At 38.5% G+C, this 22377-nt stretch overlaps 1 protein-coding gene across 1 annotated transcript in view; it reads left to right on the forward strand.

The window, feature by feature from the left end:
* Positions 1-1581: 1581 nt before the first annotated feature.
* Positions 1582-22377, forward strand: part of LOC104164921 — a gene marked incomplete at its 5' end in the record, with an annotated part of 72114 nt that continues 51318 nt past the window's right edge. The window contains 2 exons of the mRNA XM_009704406.1: positions 1582-1737; positions 11655-11779. Of these exons, the coding sequence (XP_009702708.1) occupies positions 1582-1737; positions 11655-11779 (281 nt within the window). The remainder of the gene's footprint in view (positions 1738-11654; positions 11780-22377) is intronic.

A 22377-nucleotide genomic window follows, 5' to 3' on the forward strand; every position in this document is an offset into this window, starting at 1 on the left:
TATATATATATATATACACACTCTCATTTTTTGGGGGAAGACTCCCTTAGAAGCCTAAATTGCATTGATAACTCTTTTGAAGGATAAGATTTCCCACTTAATAAACTCATAAAAATTTCTGCCCCAAAAGTACAGTGATCTTAATCACTCAGTAAGATTTTATCTATAAGGATGTAAACCTGGCCATATTGCATCAGACTAAGGTGTTGACTATCTCAAAGTTCTGTGTCTGGTATTAGTTAGTAACAGATACTGTAAAAACAAAACAAAAAAACCAACCACAAAACCAAAACAAAAACCAAAACAGGGCAAGCAAGGAATGAGTAGGAACCAGCACAGTCCTCCAACCTTGCCACTTGGAGGATTGTCTGTTTCTGAAGAGTACTCTTCCGTTCACCTTCCTTTCTTTAGTCTGCTGTGCCTTTGCTATTACCCACACCTGAACCAATATCTGTACTGTAGTCTCTTCTCATATAAGGAGCCTGTACTGCCTTGACGGTGAATATTTTTATTATTCTCAGCATTGTCTCTCTGTCTAGCTCACTTATTAAAAAACTCACCCTGTTCTGTAGTGCTGTTAATTTACAAGGTGCTTTACAAACATAGATAAGAGCCATCCAAGACGAGACAAAATGCCAGATGAAGCACTTGAAGGCTATTCAGGAAAGTGAGGACATGGAAATCACTTATGCAAAGAGGTGAGGGGTTTTGTGAAGCAGGGTTTCTGAGAAGGGGTTTTTTAGGCAGGGCAGAGAGGAACTCTGGCAGTGGAGGAAAATGGTGAGATGCAAGGAGCAGTGGAGTTAAGATGTGAGGGCAAGAGCAAGGAAAGGAGAGGAAGGAAAAAATAAACTCAGAGAAGTAGAGGACAGTGAATTGTGAGGAAAGGCACTTGAGAGGAAAGCAATAGGATAGAATATTTAGATTCCTGAAAGTTTCTTCAAAATGGTCTGGGAGGGGACTCAAGAAATCCATATAGCTTGTTTTTTCCTGTTTGGTTTGGGTGTTTTTTTGTTTGTTTCTTTGGTTTTTTTTTGACAAAATGACTTTCTGTCACAGCTTTTCAGCCTACCTTGTTCTTAGCCTACTTGCAATGATAGGCATAGCAGGCAGTGCTTACATGTTGTTATGTTAGAAAGTTTCCCTACTATTTAAGATAAGTCTCCCTTGCATTAAATATTATCCTGTCCATTGTGTCCATTTATGAAGGGAAAGAATTAAATGTAAAACCTAATGCAAGACAGGAGCCAAAGGAGGGAGGAGTGTGCTCTGTCTCTGCATGTCGTCTTGCCTAATCCATCTAGTAGGCTACTCCAATCTCCTTTTCTTGCTATGGCTTTGTAAGGGCCAGGGAAGATAGATTGAAAAATTGACTTGTTATGATGAACTAATCTTTATTAGTAAGAACAGGATAAACTTGGGAATAAGCCAGATCCTACAAGATGCTTTGTCTCTTTGTCCTCCTGGGATTTAAACTGGTGTTCAAGAGATTCACTATCTTGTACGAGTGTACAAACTGGCTTTTTCTTTAGGCACTGATGTTTTGTTTTGCTCTCCATCACTTGTCTCTGCAATTATTAGGCCAGCACCAAGTCAAGCAAGGGACATGCGAAGTTGTGGCAGTGCATCGTTGCTGCAATAAGAACCGGATTGAAGAGCGATCGCAAACTGTCAAGTGTTCCTGCTTCCCAGGGCAGGTGGCTGGTACAACAAGGGCTCAGCCCTCGTGTGTGGAAGGTAAGCAGTCTCCTGCTCACTCATGGTTCATTAAGATTGTTTGAGAAGTTTAGTCTCCTTGATTGTTTGACTTCCCACTGCCTCAAAAGCATAATCCTTCCTTTTGTTAATTTTGGAAACATCTCTGTGCATTGATGATAATGAGTCTGTGCATAAATCTGGGTGTAATTAATCCTCTTAATATATGTACTCGTCCATTTCGTGTCTGTGCCAATAAAAGTTCTTAATTTTTTCACACAAGAAGTCTCCTTTAACACTAGTCTGAAAACAGCATAAGCCAAGAAATTCAAGCTTATGATATTAACTCTTTCAGTTGTCTTTAAACTTGGTAGCTTGGCTAAAAATTCACTGGATAATAAATGCAGCCCTAAGACTGGGCATGCAGGTAGTGCTGGGATATCTGATTTTGAGAGCTGTTCTCTAGATGAAAATTTCACCATTTTATGTACCTAGTGGGCTCTCATGCCGGACACCAGTGCTACAATGATGCCCCATATCTATTCAATTTCATGTGTTGTAACCCCAAATACATTAGAGTTTGGAGAGCAGAGCAAGCATACTGCTGCACAGGACATAGTGTCTGAGGTAGGACACTTACCTGATGAAGGAAAAATATGGTACAGTTGCCTTAGTCCATCACCTTCCTGAGTAGATGTTGAAATCCTCACAGAGCTCAGTGTTGCCATCCTTACAATTTCAGCAGTATAACTCATTTGAAATTAAATTGATTATATACACTAAAGCTAAACTCTTACCTTGATTGTAGTGTTGACCATGCATTGTGAGGCTATATAAAACTTGCCTCCTTGAGGCTCACTCTGCACTACCACCTACCGCTCCCACCTCCCCCTTCCATTTTTCTCTCTGGCTTACCAGCAGTTCAGAAACTGTGGGTTACCCTTCTTCCTTTTCTACCACTACAATCTATTTGCTGGAGAGGCTGTTGCTCTTGTTGTTAACTTAGTAAACAGTACTCCCAGACATGCATTCTTTTTCACACAAAATTGCAACCATTTCAAATTAAATGTAAAACAAAAGCTTCAAAATCCGATTTTTAATCTCACGTTCAGAGATACTTAGTTTTAAACATGAAACTCTAAATACATACGATGTCTGATTTTATAACCTATTATCTGTTTTGAGAACCTCTTATTTAAGAAAGTAGATTTTTATTTATTTTTTTTTTTAGGATGCTTAGTCTTTTCATGCCTTGTAATTCAGAAACACAATCAACTTTAACTGTGCAATTTGTTAAGTAGTTTTCTTGTCAAATCAGAAGTACCTTCTGTATTTTTAGGTGGCACATCAAACAGGAGGAATACTTTTACATACAGCAGTTAATAAAAGGCAGGCATTGTTTTAAACTCGCTTAAGGATTGCAAAGGTGACACTGTCATTCTGTGATAGAAAGATAAAAATGCATGATACCCTAGAAGCTTAATTCGGTCAGTGCAAATAGTTGCTGGAAGAATTTAGTAGCTGTTTTTTCTTCAAGTATAGTTGAAATTAAATATGACAATATATTATGAATGTAAGATTTTGGTTTCTAAAGTGGAAGCCTTTGATTCCCCCTCACCCCTTAGGGTAATGCTTTAGCATGCTTTGCTTATTTTTGCAAGCATCTGGGACTACAGTCAGTTGCTGTAGCACAGAAACTGTGACTATCTTTCCTTAGCCTCAGGATTAGATGTGTTTTCTCCCACTCTATACATATGCTTCAGTAGGCTTCTATACTGTGGAAACCAGAAACATTTTGTGTATTGAATTTGCATTTTTTGGTCTGATACAGACACTTCATTTTCTTTTCCAGCACCTTGTTACTGAATGCAGGTCTGTTTAATTTGCCTTTATTTTGCCCTGAGCTTAAAGGGAAGGACATATCCAAAGCACAGAGTTACTTTTCTAACCAAAAGAAAAGATTTTATAGAGCAATTGGCTTGTAGTAGTCTTTTAAAGTATTTTCCTTGAACTTCACACTTTATCCAGTAGTAGTTATCATTTACATTAGGGCAGCGATTGTCTCTGTGCTGTTGATTATGCATGGCACGCACATGGTGGTTGGTACTTGTAGTTCCTACCTCGAATCATAGAATCATAGAGTATCTCAAGTTGGAAGGGACCCATAAGGATCACCGAATCCAACTCCCTGCTCTTTGTAGGACTACCTAAAACTAAATCATATGACTAAGAGCATTGTCCAGATGCTCCTTGAGCTCTGACAGGCTTGGTGCCATGACCACTTCCCTGGGGAGCCTGTTCCAGTGACTGACCACCCTCAAATTATTTATGTGCTAAACTGTGTTTGGACAAAATAGGAAAACAATGTAGTTCATGTTCATTGAGTGTTTGTCCAGAAAGTACCACCCACCTGTTGTGTCAGACTACACAATTTTTAGTCATACACAGAGAGATGCTTTTACCAATTGGAATTCATGATAAAAGTAGCTTAGTGCTTAGTACTTTTTATAGCAGATATGATTAAATATGTTCTATTTGGATTTAGAAAATATGTTCTGTTTGGATTTTAGCCTCTTTACATACACTCAAAAGGAAAATAAGTCCGTGCAAGTCATAATGGAAAACAATAGTGAATAGGATGATATCAGTCCCTCTTACATCGACATTGCCTGTGAACTTTTCAGGGTTTGTGTGTTTCAGCTGCTCTTGGGCAGCACCAAAAAGACCGTTGGAGCAGAGTAAATGGTATCGTACTTCATGTTCTGTGAAGAGTAACAGCCTTTATAAAGCTATTGGAATGTAATTATGTTTTCCTTTCTTGAGCAAACAAATGGATGGTTATACAATTAAATAATTGCAATTAATTTTGTTGAGATCTGCGTGATGGTTTTACAGAAGCCTGCTTCTTGTTGCTATTTTTAAATGAAGGTCTGATTTCTCTTTTAGTGTTAACAACCTAGGAAACAATGAGTTGATTCTAGCTTTCCTTTTGACCAGGCAAGTGTATCACTGGTCATAGACTGTAGATGCTCCATGAGAAATTAAGACCACTGCAAAAAATAGATTCTTGTAGAATATGGAAGACTGCAAAGGTCTGGGACTTTAGCAAAGTCTAGACAAATTGTACTTACCATTCTGTTCTGGACTTGAATTTCATGTTTGAGCAGCTTTCTGCTATAACCTATTTGGATTTTTATTTTTTAAATTAAAAGTTAAAAAAATTAAAATAAGTCTTTCTAATTTGAAATATATACATCTTGTTTTAGTATTTTACAGGTTTTTAATTTAGTTGGGTATTTTTCCTCAGTTTTCTCAGTCTTGCAGCATATGGATTTCCTGACCTAGATCCCACTAGGTTTCAGTGACAGCTTGTTTGTTAATTGGGGTGGGGGTAGAACCTAGTTCATCAAACAGAGTTCCTTGTTGATGAGGCATTGTGCCCTTTTGTATATATAGGCCGTGAAATAGGCTTATAAAGCCCATCATTATGTTTTTTAGGATACAGTCATAGGCCAGCTGGATATTTACATTTTGAAATAAGTTGACAGATGCTAAAGAATTTTACACAAGGTCAAATTTAAAGCAGCACTTTATTGGAGCAGCTATATATGTTAAGGGTAAGCCCTGCTAAAAGAGGTAGTGAATACATGTACCAATATTAACAGCCACCAGAATTTCAGGAAGGCCCCCTATTTGGGCGAAGTCAGAATAGATGTTTGCACAATTGCCTTCAGGCATACACTTAAACACAGAAGTGACATTTTTTCTCATGATGTATGCTAAGGAGGAAACTAAGTACTTGTGTTACAGAAGAAATAATAGATATCCAGGTGAGTTCCAAGGAAAAGGTGTTGAAGTGGTGCAGAAAGGAAAGTAAAAGCTGGTCAAATCTTGCACACGCGTAAATTGAAAGTCTTAAGTGCCTTGATTGCTACAAATCAGTCCTTTTCCATGTTGTGCAGTAATACTGTGTTGTGAGACGTAATTTATAGAGAGCTTTACATTTCTACGGTGTCTTTGACCTCGGGAACTTTAAATATTGGTAGTAGGAGAAGTCAAAGTACTTAATATAAAAAGAAGGATATGAAGGTGAAAATCAATGTTTGTTATAGACTGAGATCTTCCTAGCATTTTTACAAGCACGGTAAAATTCGTCGTCATAGCCTTGATGAGAGTACAGGGCAAGAACTCTTTGGGTCAGGATATTTTTTTATCCTTCACCCATGATGACACAGTTAGATAATTGCATTTTGGATGCATCCAACAAGAAACTCTGTCATTTGTGTATTTATTTGAACTTAGTTGTTGACAAGCATTGGCAAACAAAAAAAGCAAGGCTAGTTCTGTACATGTGCACGCCTTATTTTCCCAAGGGTTATTTGAGCTTCCAAGCACAGGCCCATCTGATACTTGAAGAAATGCTGCTGTAGATAAATTGAGCCACTAAACTCAGGAAAAAAAGCAGAGCATGTGAAAGAAAGTGTTTAAATATGCAGCGAGGACATAACACACAACCTATATACTGTGCCTTGAGCTGTAGTTGTATTACCTGATTGCAGCTATAGAAAATTTTGCTTAGCAAAGGTCAACACGTTCTTCTGTCAATGACTAAATTACATTTAAAGTAGTCATGAGATTTTATTTATACCTACTTTCTTTATGGCAATAAACACCCTTGAGTAAGTACCTCCAGCTTGTCTAACAACTACTGCCAAGAAGATAAAACATTAATAACTTTCGTCTGTAGAGTAGCTATCTTAGCTAAGTGCATTAAATGCTTCTAAGTAAATCATCACTAGCCAAATCATCTTCCATCCAGGCAATTCTATTAGTTGTAGAATTTATGAGGAGGAAACAGTCTGACTGGAAAAAATGTGAATGGGACTAAAGAATTGTTTAAGAATTTTCTGTAGGGCCAAAGAACTACAATAAAGAAAAAAGAAAATTTTGGCTGAAAGCCCATCTGGGTTGCAGACTGAAAGGAAGAGAACATACAGAAAAAAGACAACAAAAAATCAATGCATAAGAAATAGATAAAATAAGAAATAGCTGAGAAGATTTCCCTCCTGCTGTTTTTGACTGGATTTCAGAATACTTGAGAATTCAAAAGGATGCTAATGCTGTGTTAGTATTCAAAGAATAAAAGGAAATATACAGTAGAATGAATAGTGTACAGGAAATTTATATGGAAGAAAGCTTAATCCAGTGGAGTAGGAAAGACATCTGTATTTGTCCAGACTAAAGACAGTATGAATTTTCTTGTTCAAGTAGAACACACAGAAATCCTTAAAAAATAAAAATTGGCCCATAATGTGTGAAATATTGACATTGTTAATGCTGAGGCAGATCAGTATCACAGTTCTCCTTTTGGTAAGTAACAGGATGGAGAGATACTTTCTAACTTATTGTTAACTAAAGAAGGTGCTAACCAACATCTACTGGGATTAAATGTATTTATTTATTTATTTTGAATTCTCACCGTGGGCAGTTTAGGGTCCTAACAAGCTGTGTAATAGATCTCTGGTCAGGTGTTGTAGTTCAAAATATATTTCAGAATACTTGGGGTATTCTAGAAGAGCGCTAGTATTGTGCCAGTTTTGAGAGGGTAGGCAGCATGATCTAAATACTTAGGGATAACTGAGCCTGATCTCAATCCTGTGCAAGTAACTGAGAAGTTGATATGGTATCCAATTAGCAAGGAGTTCCTGCTGTACAGATCACAAGAGTTTATATGACTTACTGAAAAGGGATTTTCCAGACACAACTGATTTCATTTGCTGAGGAGTTTTCAAGACTAATATAGATAGTTTCTGGGTTTAATACATGTAAGCCCAGGTCTTCCAAGTTACCTTGGAAGAGAATGTATAATTTATTCAACTAAAGATTTTGTTACTAAATTCATTTGAGGATTTAATTCTTATTTTCTGTAAGCTATTTAATTTTGAACCATATGCCACTGAGTGCACTGCTCAGTGTCAGTTACCTAGCAAACCTCAAAACCACATCTCTCCCCTGAGTCATCAGTAGAAAGTGGTAGTCAAATGGCACATACCTACCGGGATTTCACAGTGCTGAGCTCTACACCTGACACTCTGCAACATTTTCAGTGGTGACATGAAAACAAATACAGAATCTCTCCTGACTAAAACAGGTATGGGTTTTGTCCGGTGAGGCAAAGGAGTAATTAACGACAAGCCCAAGGCAGTCACGTGGCATAGTCCTACTCGCAGGAAGCAGAACCTGTTTGAAATAACTGTGTTAATAAAGACAAATGCGTCGTGATGTGAAACTGAAGAAGCTCAATCAGCTCAACTTATCAGGCAGAAGATTGAAAAGTTACCGGATTGCAGCACATTTAATACCTTCACAGAGAGAAGATGATTGTTGCTAACAGGTGATATAACGTGGGAGAAGAAAACACAACCAAAGAGGTGGGAAGAGGAAGAAAACTAGGGCTGTGTGTTTCATAGAATCACAGAATCATTTAAGTTGGAAAGGACCTTTAAGATCATCAAGTCCAACCATAAACCTAGCACTGCCAAGTCCACCACTAAACCATGTCCCTAAGCACCACACCTACAAGCCTTTTAAATACCTCCAGGGATGGTGACTCTACCACCTGCCTGGGCAGCCTGTTCCAATGCTTGACAACCCTTTTGGTGAAGAAATTCTTCCTAATCTCTAATCTAAACCTCCCCTGGTGCAACTTGAGGCCATTTCCTCTTGTCCTATCACTTGTTACTTGGGAGAAGAGACCGACCCCCACCTACTACAGCCTCCTTTCAGGTTGTTGTAGAGAGCGATCAGGTCTCCCCTCAGCCTCCTCTTCTCCAGGCTAAACAACCCCAGCTCCCTCAGCTGCTCCCCACCAGACTTGTGCTCCAGACTTTTCACCTGCTTCGTTGCCCTTCTCTGGACTTGCTCCAGCACCTCAAGGTCTTTCTCGTTGTGAGGGGCCCAAAACCGAACACAGGATTCGAGGTGTGGCCAACTTCATGCTGAGGTTGTTTAACTGTCAGAAAAAATGACAATGAGAGAGGTTTGTTTCTTCACCTGTTCCAGGTTGGCTTGGAAGATGCTGCATGGCCAAACACAAGTGGGGGCACAACACAGTGAATTGCATGAGGCAAGGTGAGATGATGTCTTGACACCTTTTGGCTTTACTGTCTATGAACCTACTGTTTCCATGGAGTCCTGTTATCTAGGGAGTGATGTCAGCAGAAGACTTATTTCTGGCAGGGTTTCTGGCTGGTTTCTGGCTGACTTCCAGCAAATCAGCTGGCTAATGCCAAACTAAAGCAGTCTCCTTTCCCTTCATGAGAGTGATCGTGTATGAGAGTGACATAGCTGCTCTCATTTCTTAGAAGAGTCATCTGTTGAAACCTCGCCAAGAATGCCTCAATCTGGAAAGAAGAAGAAGCTTTTATATCCTCCAGTGAGTCACACAGTTACAGGGACAGCGATAGTTAAAGAACTCTAGCTATGAAGACGAGCCTGAGGCTCTGATGGAGAATTTTAATAGACTAATCTCGGGGGGGTGTTTGACACAAACAGCTATGGCCAGTTAAGACACATAGATCGGCAGAGTGGACATTACAACTACAAATAAATTGGACATAAAATGGATATAAGAATTAGTGAATTGCTACAGCAAAGAATTGGCGATTTGCTGGAAGCTAATGGGATGAGATCTGTATTAAGTATTTCAAAGTGTTGCTGTTACTCTGAGGAAAGGTGTCTGCATAGAATTAGAAATCAGGTAACAGAAAGAGTAGGAGTCACTTTCTGTGAAAGTGTCTAAACAAGAGATGAATGGGAGGTGAAATGTGCAGTCTATTGAAGAGCTTGTGGATCTTGTTTGAGTTACAGATTGACTCAGCAATGTTTCCCATTCACATCTGTGCTTCTTTTAATGAAAGATAGAGCTGCTGGAAATGATGGGCCAGTTCCACATGGTCCACATGGACCAGAGAGTTGCATGGGCACAGTTAGTCAAGAATGCTATGTGAACCCACTCCTGTGCTGCACTTCTGGCCAGTTGACTAATGCCTTTTTTAAAAAAAAAATAAAAAAAATCAGGTATTAGGAGCAGGTTGATGCAGGTTGTATAGATAAATAAAAACTGCCATGTTTGGTGCATTTTCCACAGTCTCAAAACATATTGTACCCAAACCAATATGAAAAAGGTTGGATCTAAGGAACTGAGGCACAAGGGATTCTAGGTAGCTGCAGGAGACTGGTGAGTGAGAGGTGGTTTTCAAGGTCTGAAGTTGAACTTAGGCTTTTAGGGTAGCACTAAACATATGAAAGCACGTTCACGTGTCAGAGTGCCGGTGAAGTCTCAGCACGTCACCGCGTCCAAGCTCACAACAGCACTGTGCAGAGCTGTGTAATGTGGCAGCCAGGCCTCCCAGGAGGAATTACTGGCTTTGAAGCAAAGCTCTGAAGATACAGCTTGCTCGCTGCCAGGATCTCCTGCTTGCTTAGAGACCTCTGCACGTGCCCTCAGACTTCTTGAATCTGGCCTTCTAGACTTGCTCATCTTTACCTGAAATAAACATGGTATAGAAATTGAAACAAATTTACAAAGTAGTAGAGATAAAATAGATGACTGGACCGTATGTCTGGAGTGGAAATGATCCCTCACCTCCCAGGAAGCGTGGTCGTTTTACCTGTTTTCTCAACAATCAATCAGCATCAATGCAAATGATTTAAGATCCAAATTACTGGTGAAAAGAATCATGCTCTTATTTTATAATTTTATGAGATTGAAAGAATAGTTTATAAAAGCCAAACTAGTGTTCCAGAAGTCTATTTTTCATAGTACTTTTCACATAGGCTTAGAGTGAAAGTGCAAAACAAAAATAATTAAATGAGTATTTCAGCAATATCCTGATGTCAGCTTGCCTGCTTGTCGCCCTAATTTGAAGGTTGCAGAAGTATGAATCTACCTTGAAATTAAAAGGAAAAAAAGTGCTCTACAAGAAGTAGACTGAATTATTTCTGTTCATCTCTTTTGGATGTGATATCTTTTAAACCATGCAATTCAATATTTTGTGCACATAGCATAATGCAGACTAACTAAATCAATGTTTTAAGCCATATTTTATTTTGAAATCCTATTTAGATTATGTAATATTGTGAACTGATATATTTCATAATAATTTTCTGGGATTTGATGAATTCCATGAACAATGCAAAACTGAGAAATGCATGCAGATGTTTGCAGCTGTTTGTGGGAAAGTATATCTGTTGTTAACTACAGTATTATAAAGTCATGAATACAGTTGTAAAAATAACAAGTATGGTCTTCATTAATGGAAATTAGCTTAAGGGTAGAAAATGAGTAAATTTGCACAGTTAAGGTGTACTACTGTAGTCTTCCAAAACATACTGCAAAACTGACAGTATAACTGCAAGTAGATTTTTAGTTAATAATCTTACGCTTTCCAGTGGTTTCCACATTCTTATCTGCACTATTTGATGACAGACCTCACATGCTTACATCTCTATGCAATTCTATTTTCTCACCCAGTGAAGGGAGAAACTGGCATTTCTTCATCCAGTCTCGCATATGCATATCCAGGTTAAACAAGAAGCCTTAGTTTCATTCCTCCTTATAGCAGGTGCTTGACTGAAGCATGTAAATGAAGGAGGCAAGTAATCTTTGTAGTTGGTAGAGATGGAAAGGCACTTCCAGAGGTCAATTCAAATGTTGGAGTCAGTCTCTGGTGGTGCTTGCCTGTCTTTACCATTTGCATATGGCATTTATCCTTCTGTGTGTGGTGAAGTTTTTTAGCCACATTTTTAGCTCAAACACAGTCAGTATGATTAGCTATTAAAACAGTAACTGTTGCTTCTACCTTTTGAAATCAAACAATTGAACATCATACAACCTCACTGCTAAAACCAACAGTAATAAAAACTCCCTGTATTCTGTTTCTTATTTCTTTTTCTAGCTTCCATTGTCCTGCAGAAGTGGTGGTGTCATATGAACCCCTGTTTGGATGGAGAGGACTGTAAAGTACTACCAGACTATTCAGGTTGGTCTTGCAGCAGTGGAAATAAAGTCAAAACCACAAAGGCAAGTACAGAGATCACCTATATTTAAAGGTGTCAGTCTGCTGATAGCACTTGCTTATTGCATTGCATCTGTGGGTGTGAGCACCAGTACCGGATTCCTTAATGTTTTGGAAAGCGGTGATTAATGCAGTTGTTCTCAGAGGGGGAAATGTTGAGTCAGAACTGCCCCTTCACTGCTGGCCTAGTTAAGTTATGGGGTGCTGGAGTCAAACTGAAGAAGGCTCTGCTTCAGTCTTTAATGAACAAAGAAACTATTCCGTTGTGACCAGTGCTAGAGGGATAATCATGTTCAAGGATCAATTCTTCAATTTGCGGACTGAGTACATGGATCCAAGGTCTTAGCAATGTCACCTAAAGTTAGATTCCTGTGCTACTGGAAAGCCCGTTTAGCTTTTGAAAGTAGCAGCCTGTCTTGGGAGTTGTGGAGAATCTACACTGAGATCAGTGGGAACTGTGGGACGCTGAGCACCACTGGAAGTCAGGCTGGTACAGATCATTTCTCATTATAAGCCATCCTGTAGATGGCCTGTTTTTTAAAAAAAACTTTACTATGCCATCGTATTTCTTAACTAATGGCCAGCAGAGAGAAAATACCATGTCTTCTGTCTGCTTGACAATCTAAAATTAGTTCAGTGCATTGAAGTTCAACAAGTCATAGCAAACTGGGTATCTAAATATATCCTAAAACAGGAGTCTTTAGTAGGCAATAGCAAGGAAAGACATATGCTTAGCTTTTCCCTTTACAGCCTCTTCTAGTTGGGAATGAATGTTCTTTATGAGATTACAGTCTGAGTTAATAAGCAAATACTGGTACCAAATGTTGTTCAATAATGACTGTTCTAAGGAGTGAAAACTGTACTAATTTCTGGATGAAAGAAAGAAAATTGGATGGTTTGGGCAGCTGTGGTGTGATATTGGTGGTCTAAAGCCCAGCTACAAACATTGCATGGTGGCAGGCTCACTGGAAAAATCTGACCAGACCAACCAGTCTGAAAAAAAACTATTCCTGCTTTTAAGATCGGAGTAATTATTGCAAATCAATATTACTTGCCAAATGCCAAAGATGTAGTCCATAGTGTGCTTAGGTGCTGCTGTTCTCCTGTGACAGATACTACACTGAAAGTTGACCTGCACACTCTAGAATCAGTATGGGTAACTGGCAGTGAGTTATTGCAAGATATAGATTACCCTCAGCCTTTAATTTTTTTCACAGGCACTGACTTTTAATTACTCATGTATAGATAAGGGATGGTGTTGTAGCATCACACTGAAGGGTGAGACTGGTGAAGCAGAAATTCTAGATATTGAATAAGACAACTTCATCCCTCGACATACCAGAAGAGAGCTGGCAATTTATACCAAACGGACCTTATTGGAAAAGAGTAAGCCAGGGTTAAATGTCCTTGATGCCTTCAATAGATGCTAGAGGGATGAAGGGTGAGAGAAAGAACTTTATGTTGGCATTGATGACTGAAGGCCTGAGGCATCAAGTCCTCATTCATGCAGCTGTCTCTTCCTATGAACAGTTGCCTTTTACTTCATTGAGGTCAATTGACCACATGAGTCACATAGCCTGTGGTCGTGACTCTTGCTCTCAAAGAGTGAGAAGAGGCAGCCGGAGTCGGTGGGAGTTTACTAATAGAAGGCATGGATCATTTATTTCATCATCTGTGACAAATATTGCAACCAGCAAACTACACAATATGGTAATGCATTCTGATGGGTTTAGAGGTGTTTTTATAAAGCTAGAGCGGGACGAATCATCCTGCCTGCAAGTAGACCTGTGCAAATTGCTCAACTCCAGTGAGTTTGTGCAGGTGTAACAGAGAGCAGAGTGTAGCAATGTAAGTGCAAAAGTTGGTTCATTAAAGTCTTCCTCTGCTTTGCTGAGGTGTGGAGTAATGCATTTTGCATTGATTTTTGTCACCATAGGAGATTTCTTTGAGGGGCATTTAATTGAAAGGATAAGCAAACAACTGACACTTGTGCTTCGATGTGAATCATTCTAGTGTTACTGACACGAGATCTGGTTTTTTTCCTTGCATGGTTTTGTTTTTCTTTCGCTGCCCTGTGTTGTTTTAGATTTTTGATTTGAGCATGTTAAGATAGGACTGTATTTTCTTGTGCATGTGGTTAGCAACAGTGTAAGGGAGATCGTGGTTCTGATTGGGGTCTTGGAGTGCTACAACATTATAAACGTAGATAAGAATACCAAAGTTAGGGGTTAAACATTACATTGAAATCACGTAAGTGAGTCCTAACCTTTAACTAGTGATTGGCCATGTTAGAGAAGGGAACAGGCAGACTTCCTTAAAGGGCAGATCCCTTAAAAAAAGTCTTTCAGTCCCTCCCTTTTTAATTACTCTTTGCTAGAATTTCTTCCATTGTTTGCTGTATGTGTTTTATGTGTGGATACTTCAGGGAAGTATTACTTTCATGCTTTTAAATACTTCAATTTTGATCCATAAAAGCTTTTTCTATGTGTTTACCTGTGTTGTTAGTACGTGAACCATGAAAAGTTACTTTTGGAGGCTGAGATTTAACATACCTGTATCTGCAGTGGTAGTGATATTTCTAAAAGCTGAGGAGTTGTCATACTATCACCAAGTTGTTGTACTCCTCTTGAGTATTGTACCTCTTAAGAATCAGTGTGAAATCATGAAGTTTGTTGTCTTTATTGGTCCAAGTAAGAAAGGACGTGATTTGCCCAAGGTTTTGTGGGTGGGATTCATTGTGCCCAGCTGCAGGCAAGTTTCCATCCAAGCTGAGTTGTTTAGGACTCTCCAAAGTCGTGTGGGGAGAATCGCATAACGGTGCCCACCCACAAGAGTGTTCCCACGAGTACTTCTTTCTCTCCTGTACCTTAAAGAAGCCCTGGATGACAAGCTTACATGTAGATGTCTGCTTGCTAGACAGCAAAACCTATGCTACAGAAACTGTCCTGGCATTTGTATTTCCTTTGAATGTATTTTGCCTGTCTTGTGGGTGGTTTTCTCTGTCTACCAAGATATAGTTGTTGCAGAAATATAATGAGTAATGGTAACTCCAGATTCTGAGCAGAAGCTTGTGGCACGGGCAATATTGAACTGGAAGGAAAATAGAATGGAAAAGTTTCCCTTGTTATAGGGAAAAGGAAATATGATATAACTTATTTTTTTATTTAAATAATGAACCAAAGATTTGTCCAAACTCAGCTCAATCAACAAAATATATATTAAGTGCATTGTTAAAACTTTACACAAAGAGGACTGTATGAACTGTTAGATCAGTAGTCCAAACTGTACAGCCGTCTGTGTGTCTCAGTGCTGGAATACTTGAAACAGAAAGACACAGCAAAACCCTTGTGGACAATTATAGAAAATGTACACGCACATGAAATTCTTTGAGTTTAATAGTTAGCTTATGTCTAAAACACGAGAGTTGAGATCCATTCCATATTAATTTTTTTTTTCCCTATGTTATGTACCAAAGATGATCTCATTACTATTTAAATTTCTAATCAATTTTTAAAGCTTTCTAAGACCCTGGGATCAATGCTAGTTGGGACAATGACTTCCACAGGTTAATTATACTCTGAAAGAGGAAATGCCATTTAATCAATTTTAAGTCCTCTATCTTCATTTTGTGAAAATATTAGAGTAACTCAAAGTATAGGAAGCACAGGAGACTCCTGATGCTACTCAGTATTTAGATGAATAGTTAGCAGCTGAGTGGGACAGTTAAAATGTGAAAAGCAGAAGAGCTCGTTTCTTACATCAGTTACCTCGGGGCAGGAAATAAAAACTTCTCTATGCTGAGTGTCTGTTTAGTTTTGTAACATGTCTAGACACTTCAGAGCAGAGCTGACAAAGCTTTTCTCCTTGCAGGCTGCCTATTCTCATCCATTTCCAAGATGGGAAATGCGACACCACCCCTTTTCACTGTGTAGCCAAACTCACCAGGTTTGTGCACGGTGTGTGTACATTAAGGCTTGCACATACATCCTCGAAGCACCTGCCTGTGTGTGCATATGGTTTTACAGGGAAGAGACCATGGGGTCCCATGGGAGAAGTGCTGTCTGGCAGTGGCTTCTGCTGCAAGAACAATTCATCCCCTCTGCAGATTGTGTTCTGTCTGATCCCTAGTTCCCTCCCGTAAGATGGACCACGGGGAATGGGGTAGCAGGTTGCATGAATGGTCTTTTGGGATGCAAGTTGTATAGTTGTGCTGTAGGCATTGGTGTTGAAAGTGATCCTAAGGAAAATAAAGTAAAAGGAGATTTCCATGAGATGTTGGTGGCGAATTTAATAGTGAATGACCATTTCTTTATCTGCAAATCTCCCTTATACTATTGAATAACAGTGTAATTGACATTTACATGCAGATTCTGTTTCTTTGCAAGGTGTATAGGTATGGCTGGCGCAAGTTCATTCATGATGTATTCATGTGTACAGTTCCTTTGCAGCAACAAAGCACTTGTTACCATCCTTGTTTGATCTATTCTGTGTAGGTAACTCTTTCGTCTTCTTTTATAGGTAACGCGGTAGCAAAGAATAAACCTGTGAGTCAGTACCAGAACAATGGCATGTGCAACTGTTGCTTGGCTGTTACACAGAGACCCTTTTTTGTTATGATGCTATTGACTTAATTCTTTGAACTTGCAAAATTAGTCAGCAAAAAGGACAATACTTCTCCTTTCAACTGTGGCTGGAGCTCCTGGATTTTGCTATACAGAACGGTACATTTTAATTTCACAAGAAAAAGCAAGGAGATTTGATTCTACCTGAAATACACCTTGGATTCCCAAGGATCCTGACACCTGGCAGAAATTTGTGGAAGCACGCACCTGAACTTCTGTGGTGCATCAAGGATAAGACTTTCTTAATGACACTAAGATATGTAAAGTTGTTTTAAATGAGTTTAGATCATGAATGTAACCTAGGGGGTCATAAAAAGAAAATGCTTGTGTTGGAACTGGTACAGATGATCTTAAAGGTCTTTTCCAACCTAAATGATTCTATGATTATATGATTCTATGGATTTGTCTGAGGTACTTCTCACATACAGTACAACATAAAAATACAAAGCTGATGCCAACGCTAAGTGAGTTGACAGGACAGTGTTAGTAAATTATATCTTAGTGTATTTTCTACTGTGATTCAGTAACTATCAAGGTTGTATGAAGGTGAAAAGATGGAACTTATAAATCAGTAGCAATTATTGTAGGGCATACTTTGGTTATATTTGTGCAATTAGATTTATTAGAGCTGAGATGTTCTAAATGGAAAAATAAGAATTTTGGAGAAAAGTTGTTATTTTTCTCTTTTTTTTGAAGATAAATACAAAGACAATAATTTACTTGCCAGTGGTCCTTAGATAGTTCTAGGTAGTTTAACTTTTACATTCATAAGTGATGGCAGAAAAGCATGAGGAAGAGACAAAATTTGAAAGTAGACATAGTTTTTCTTGTCCTAAAATAAATCGACTCTCTAGGGGAATAGCAGAGTATACATATTCCTTGCCTCTTTGAATCTAGATATGGAAAAGAATTTAGCCATTAGCTAGAAATATTCATTCAGATGCCTCAAAAAAAGGAAAGTATGCTTGCACTGCATAAGGAAGGCTTACTGGAAGGAGAGTAATTTGTTTGGATTTTCATAGCTTTGGTTATATCCTAATAGGTAACATACTTAAAATTCATAAGCAAAAGTCTAGATAAAAGTGAATCTTCAGTTTCAATTAGTTCTTGTTTAGAATGATTATAATAATTAAATGTCCAGTTTCTTGACAGACTGAATTTCCAAGTGGTTACATTTTATGACACATAATTGTTCCATATTATTGTACATGCATTTCATATTGTTTTTCTTATTTGCCTGTTACAGTTTTTTGTCATTAGTCTGCATAAATAGAACAGTAAGTAGAGGTGAAGCTGTAGCCAGTCTGTTCCCCATTGCAACATTTTGTGACTTAAGATGCATTGAAACAGACTAAAATGCAATGATGCAGATGGGCTATCATGCAGATGAACTGCTGCTGACCCAGCTACCGAATTCATTGTTATGCTTTATGTAAATATTAGGGTGACAATGTACATCTAATTTTTATATAGACAGAAAATCAAAAAAAAAAAAAAGTAAAAATTGAGTGTGTTGTACTAATTTAGGTCATTGTGCATAAGCTTTCTAGTTTATGGGAAAGATACCATTAGCAGTATGAAGCTGTTCAGAATAATAATTCTTAGCTTTTGGTTTGCTGGAGTGAGTGGGAGTTTTCAGCCAGGTAACTCCATTGAAGTCAGTGGTGGGAAGATCTGTCCCTGTGTGTTTTAGTTTTGGTTTCTCTGGTTTAGTTCACTTTCAATTATGTATTTGATTACAGCTGGGATTGTAGTGGTCATTGTACTCGGTGATAAGTAAACAAGATTTTCTGCTCTGTGCTTGGACAACTGAACAGTTAATAGACTCTGCTTGCCCTAATGAGCTCTACATTCCTAATATTTTTCCATTGTTTTGATTTTCTGATTAAATTTTAAAATTACCTTTACTATTTCTACCGTTTCTGTGTGTATGTATTCAACAGTGTCATCAGTGAAGATAATTTTAATTTACTATTTGTACAACGTTGACCTATAACTGGTATTTATTTATTTATTTATTTAGGTGAGCACTCTACAGAGGCATAGTAAGAAACATTGCTGACATGTTCTAAATGGAAAAATAAGAATTTTGGAGAAAAGTTGTTATTTTTCTCTTTTTTTTGAAGATAAATACAAAGAAAATAATTTACTTGCCAGTGGTCATACACTGGATTTGGGGCAGAGTTGAGAACAGAACCAAAACTTCTTATGTCTAATTAAGTCTTTTCCATTTAAGGCATGTAACATACTTACGCAAAAGGGGTATGTATGTTACGTGCCTTGCTGGCAGAGTTGAGAACAGAAGCAAAACTTCTTATGTCTAATTAAGTCTTTCCCATTTAAGGCATGTAACATACTTACCCAAAAGGGGTATGTATGTTACGTGCCTTGCAATAGCCACCTGGAAGGTGCTTTTGCTGCCACTGAGGAAGGGGGAAACTACAACATAAGTTTGATAGCATGGGATTATGAAATACAGCCCAAATGAATGACTTGCCTTCCTAGATCCTCAGCCCATGACAGAGATTTTATATTCCTAAAGGAGCTTCGTTCCAGAGGATCTTCGGTTGATTTACAGCTTTTTCTGATTCTACAAATGCTGTAATATATGCCTGTCTCTTTTTGGAGGATTGCTGCTTCTTCTGATGCTGTTGTCTGGCATCTGACACCAGCATTACCCTTCTGCTCAGCGACAGCAAAATTAAAGTCTTTGCCAGCAGCTCTGTGAGTAGAAGAGATCAGCATCCCAGATTCTTAGTGTGTTCTCTATGTGAATGGCTCAGTGTTTGTTTATCTACTTGTTCTAGAAGAGCTGTTTTTGTAAGCGGCATACTTGCAATGTCTTAGAAACCTCCGTTTGCATCCCACCGTTGAGCTTCTGTGGGGCTAAAACCTGTGGGTCATCATGACCAGGCTTTTGTTTGGGCAGGCACTGTCTCCTAGTCTGGTTCAGAAAGTAATCCTCTTGGTCTTAAATTGACAATGTTTTGCCATGCAATTTCTAACAAAGATTGTTGCAGACACTCGCTTCTCTGATGAGATATTACTCTAATATCCAAGCCGAACTGATTCATGTCCTGATTATACCTACATCTTACTTCTTAACTGTGTTCTTTTCTCCCCTCATTAGGATGACCCTGATGTATTTTCCTTCACCCAGGTGACATTTCAGTAGGCGTAAAATAACCGTGGCCTCTTTGTCTCCTTTTTTTCTCTGCCTATCTTTGTAGCCCTCTTTGCATCCCTTGCAGTTTAGGTGAATCTTTTTTTGAACAAGGATTGCCAGAATTATGCACTTTGTTTGACATCTGCCATTGCCAGTTTTCTGGAGTGTCATTAGCACTTCCCTATCTCTGGTGCAAATACTTCACTTTCTACAGCCTGTGCTGCTTTTGCCTTTCTCATAGCTGTGTCACACTAGCAATTCACAGTCAGCAGGTGTTTGACTAATATTTTAGGCTTGCTTTTTTCAGCTCATGCCTACTTGCTGATAGCATATGTTCTTACTGATTCTACCTCAGTGAGCGGCCTTGAATATCACCCACTGTTACTCTCCCAGGCTGAGGTCATGAGGTGCTGCCCGTTCCCTATGCTGAGGTTTTCCATGTGCCTCGTTGCAAGGCCATGGTTGAACACTACCAAGACTGACTGGTGAGGAACTGCATCCTGTCTCATTTTGAACAGAAAGTGCCATTGTTCACTCTTTAGCCACTTTCTTACCACCATCCTTATCTTCTCCCAATTAGATAAGGAAATATCTGTGGTATCAAAATAAATGCTTTGATAAATAGATTAAACTAGATACATGGAATTTTCTTTATCTGGAAAACAAATTAGCTTAATAGAAATCCCTGCAAGGTTTCTCTTGCATCCTACAACTCTGTTAAATCCATGATAACTTTCATTCTGTTTTCTATTTACCTCTAAGTCTGTTATCTTCAAGGATTTGTGTTAGAATTTGTACCTAAAGAAAACAAATAAAATCTTTACATTTGCTGTAAATTTTCTCAAGGGTTAGTTCACAACAAACCTACAACAATAGAAAATGTCTTTGAAGACTAACAATTTGCTTGCAGACTGAACAGACCCGGAGGTAAGAGAATAGTTAAGACTTCTGTCGTAACAATAGGTGCTTCTGTATCTATCAAAATATAGGTGATCCTGTAACAAACTTTTAACTATTTAGGATAAATAAATGCCTCTAAACTCTAGTAATGTCCTTCAAAGGACTGCTTTTTGCAGCAGTGTCCCCGAGCATGGCATTGTGGTAATAATTCCGGGCAGACTCAGAAAGGATCTACTCACCTTGGAATTTGGAATATGCCAGTTATGTTGAGTTTGTGAGGATGTTTTTTTGAAGGTTACGGCTGCAGGGATTCTTACTGCATGGAAATGAGACTCCTACACCTGAAAAAGTGGAATATATACTATTTTCCACTTCAGTTACCTTAGTGTTTAGTTGAGGAACTAGATCCCCTTTGTAAAAGCAGAATTATCTAGACAATGATAAAAGGTGGAGGTTTTTTCCAAATGATGACTTTGCCTTGATGAATAAGCAGCATTGATTTTCTTTGTGTCGTTTGCTTGTTAAACAGTTACCCTTAAAAAAAAAATTAACAAAAAATACATGCCTAGGCAGTGTTTGCAGCTTGTTCTTTAAAGTCTAGGACTTTGTATAAGTATGTCTCAGTTACCAGATTTTTCAAATTCAAATGAAAATTCACAAAGGTAGAGTTAGAATAACAGCCTATACCAACCTTCAAGAGACCTTTTGAATTTTATAAAGTACAGGAGCTTTATTATTAAGGACAAAGTCACCCACCAGGAGAAATTAATATTGCTGTTAGAACACTTCAGGGGCCATTCTACCCTGCTCTGTGTGTGTGACATTCCCATTAATACTAATAGAAATTGCATGCACTCAAGAGCAGTTTTGGTAGCATAGATAAAAAGTTTGTTATTACTATCATTTATACAAAATGATAGTCAAAGAAATTTTGCCAGAAAAATCACTACCAGCTATGTTGAACGTGGAGGCTCAAGCCTGTGAAATGCCACTGTTGCATTTTACCAGCCCAAGATCGGTCGTGGAAAGGAATATGGCTTTCTGGTCCTTTGAGAAGCCTGCACCTTTTACATGGCATTACATGGGGGACACTACATGGAAAGTCAGCTCTGGCTTCACTCTTCTTGCCCACAACATACAATGAAGAAAGAAGATTGTGTATTCAGTCTTTGTACACCTTTCTGGGACTGAAGTTCAGAGGCTTCTAAATCCCTTCTAGCCAAGGTAAGTTTTTCATTTTGGAATGTATCTAAGGGCATGGTCAGATCACAAGTGATTAGGCACTGCATCTTAACAAGATACTGGTCTTCAGCTGAAATGCAGGTACCATAGACCACAGACCTTGTTGTCTCTGGATATATGAAGTGAAGTCAGGTAGCTTAAACTACTATGAAGGTTGCAGCTGGGGAGCAGTAACTTTTAAAGATATATTAACTCTCTCATGTATAGTTGTCTGCCTCAGCCATAACCTGCATTGTATCTGCCAAGTATTTGTTATTTAGGGACATTGGATAATCCAGCACTAGCAGCAACTTCTTCACTGACGGTGTGAAAAGCTTTTACCTTTGTAAGTGAAATTTTGCAGAACTGACTCTTTCCACTTGTATCTTGGTATTTAGTCATTGAAGACTTCTCAGCAGAGGAACAGGAACACAAATGTTTTGTCCTCTCACTGGAGTTATGCTTCACTTCATGACAATCTATACTGACATGAGGTTGTACAGATTAGTAAGGGCATTTATACAAAAATGTATAAATTGTAGGAATCCACTATTCCTTCTGCTCTTTAATGTATGTGCTGGGTGAACGTTTGGTAATCCCACTCGTAGCTCTTGGCTATAGAGTCCTTATTTGTGTTCTCTGCAATTCAAGGCTGTGGGTGGTTGCACTTTCTTCACTTTTTTTTTTTTTTTTT

The sequence above is a fragment of the Cariama cristata genome, unplaced genomic scaffold, assembly GCF_000690535.1.
Source record: "Cariama cristata isolate BGI_N322 unplaced genomic scaffold, ASM69053v1 scaffold15977, whole genome shotgun sequence".
Lineage (NCBI taxonomy): Eukaryota > Metazoa > Chordata > Aves > Cariamiformes > Cariamidae > Cariama > Cariama cristata.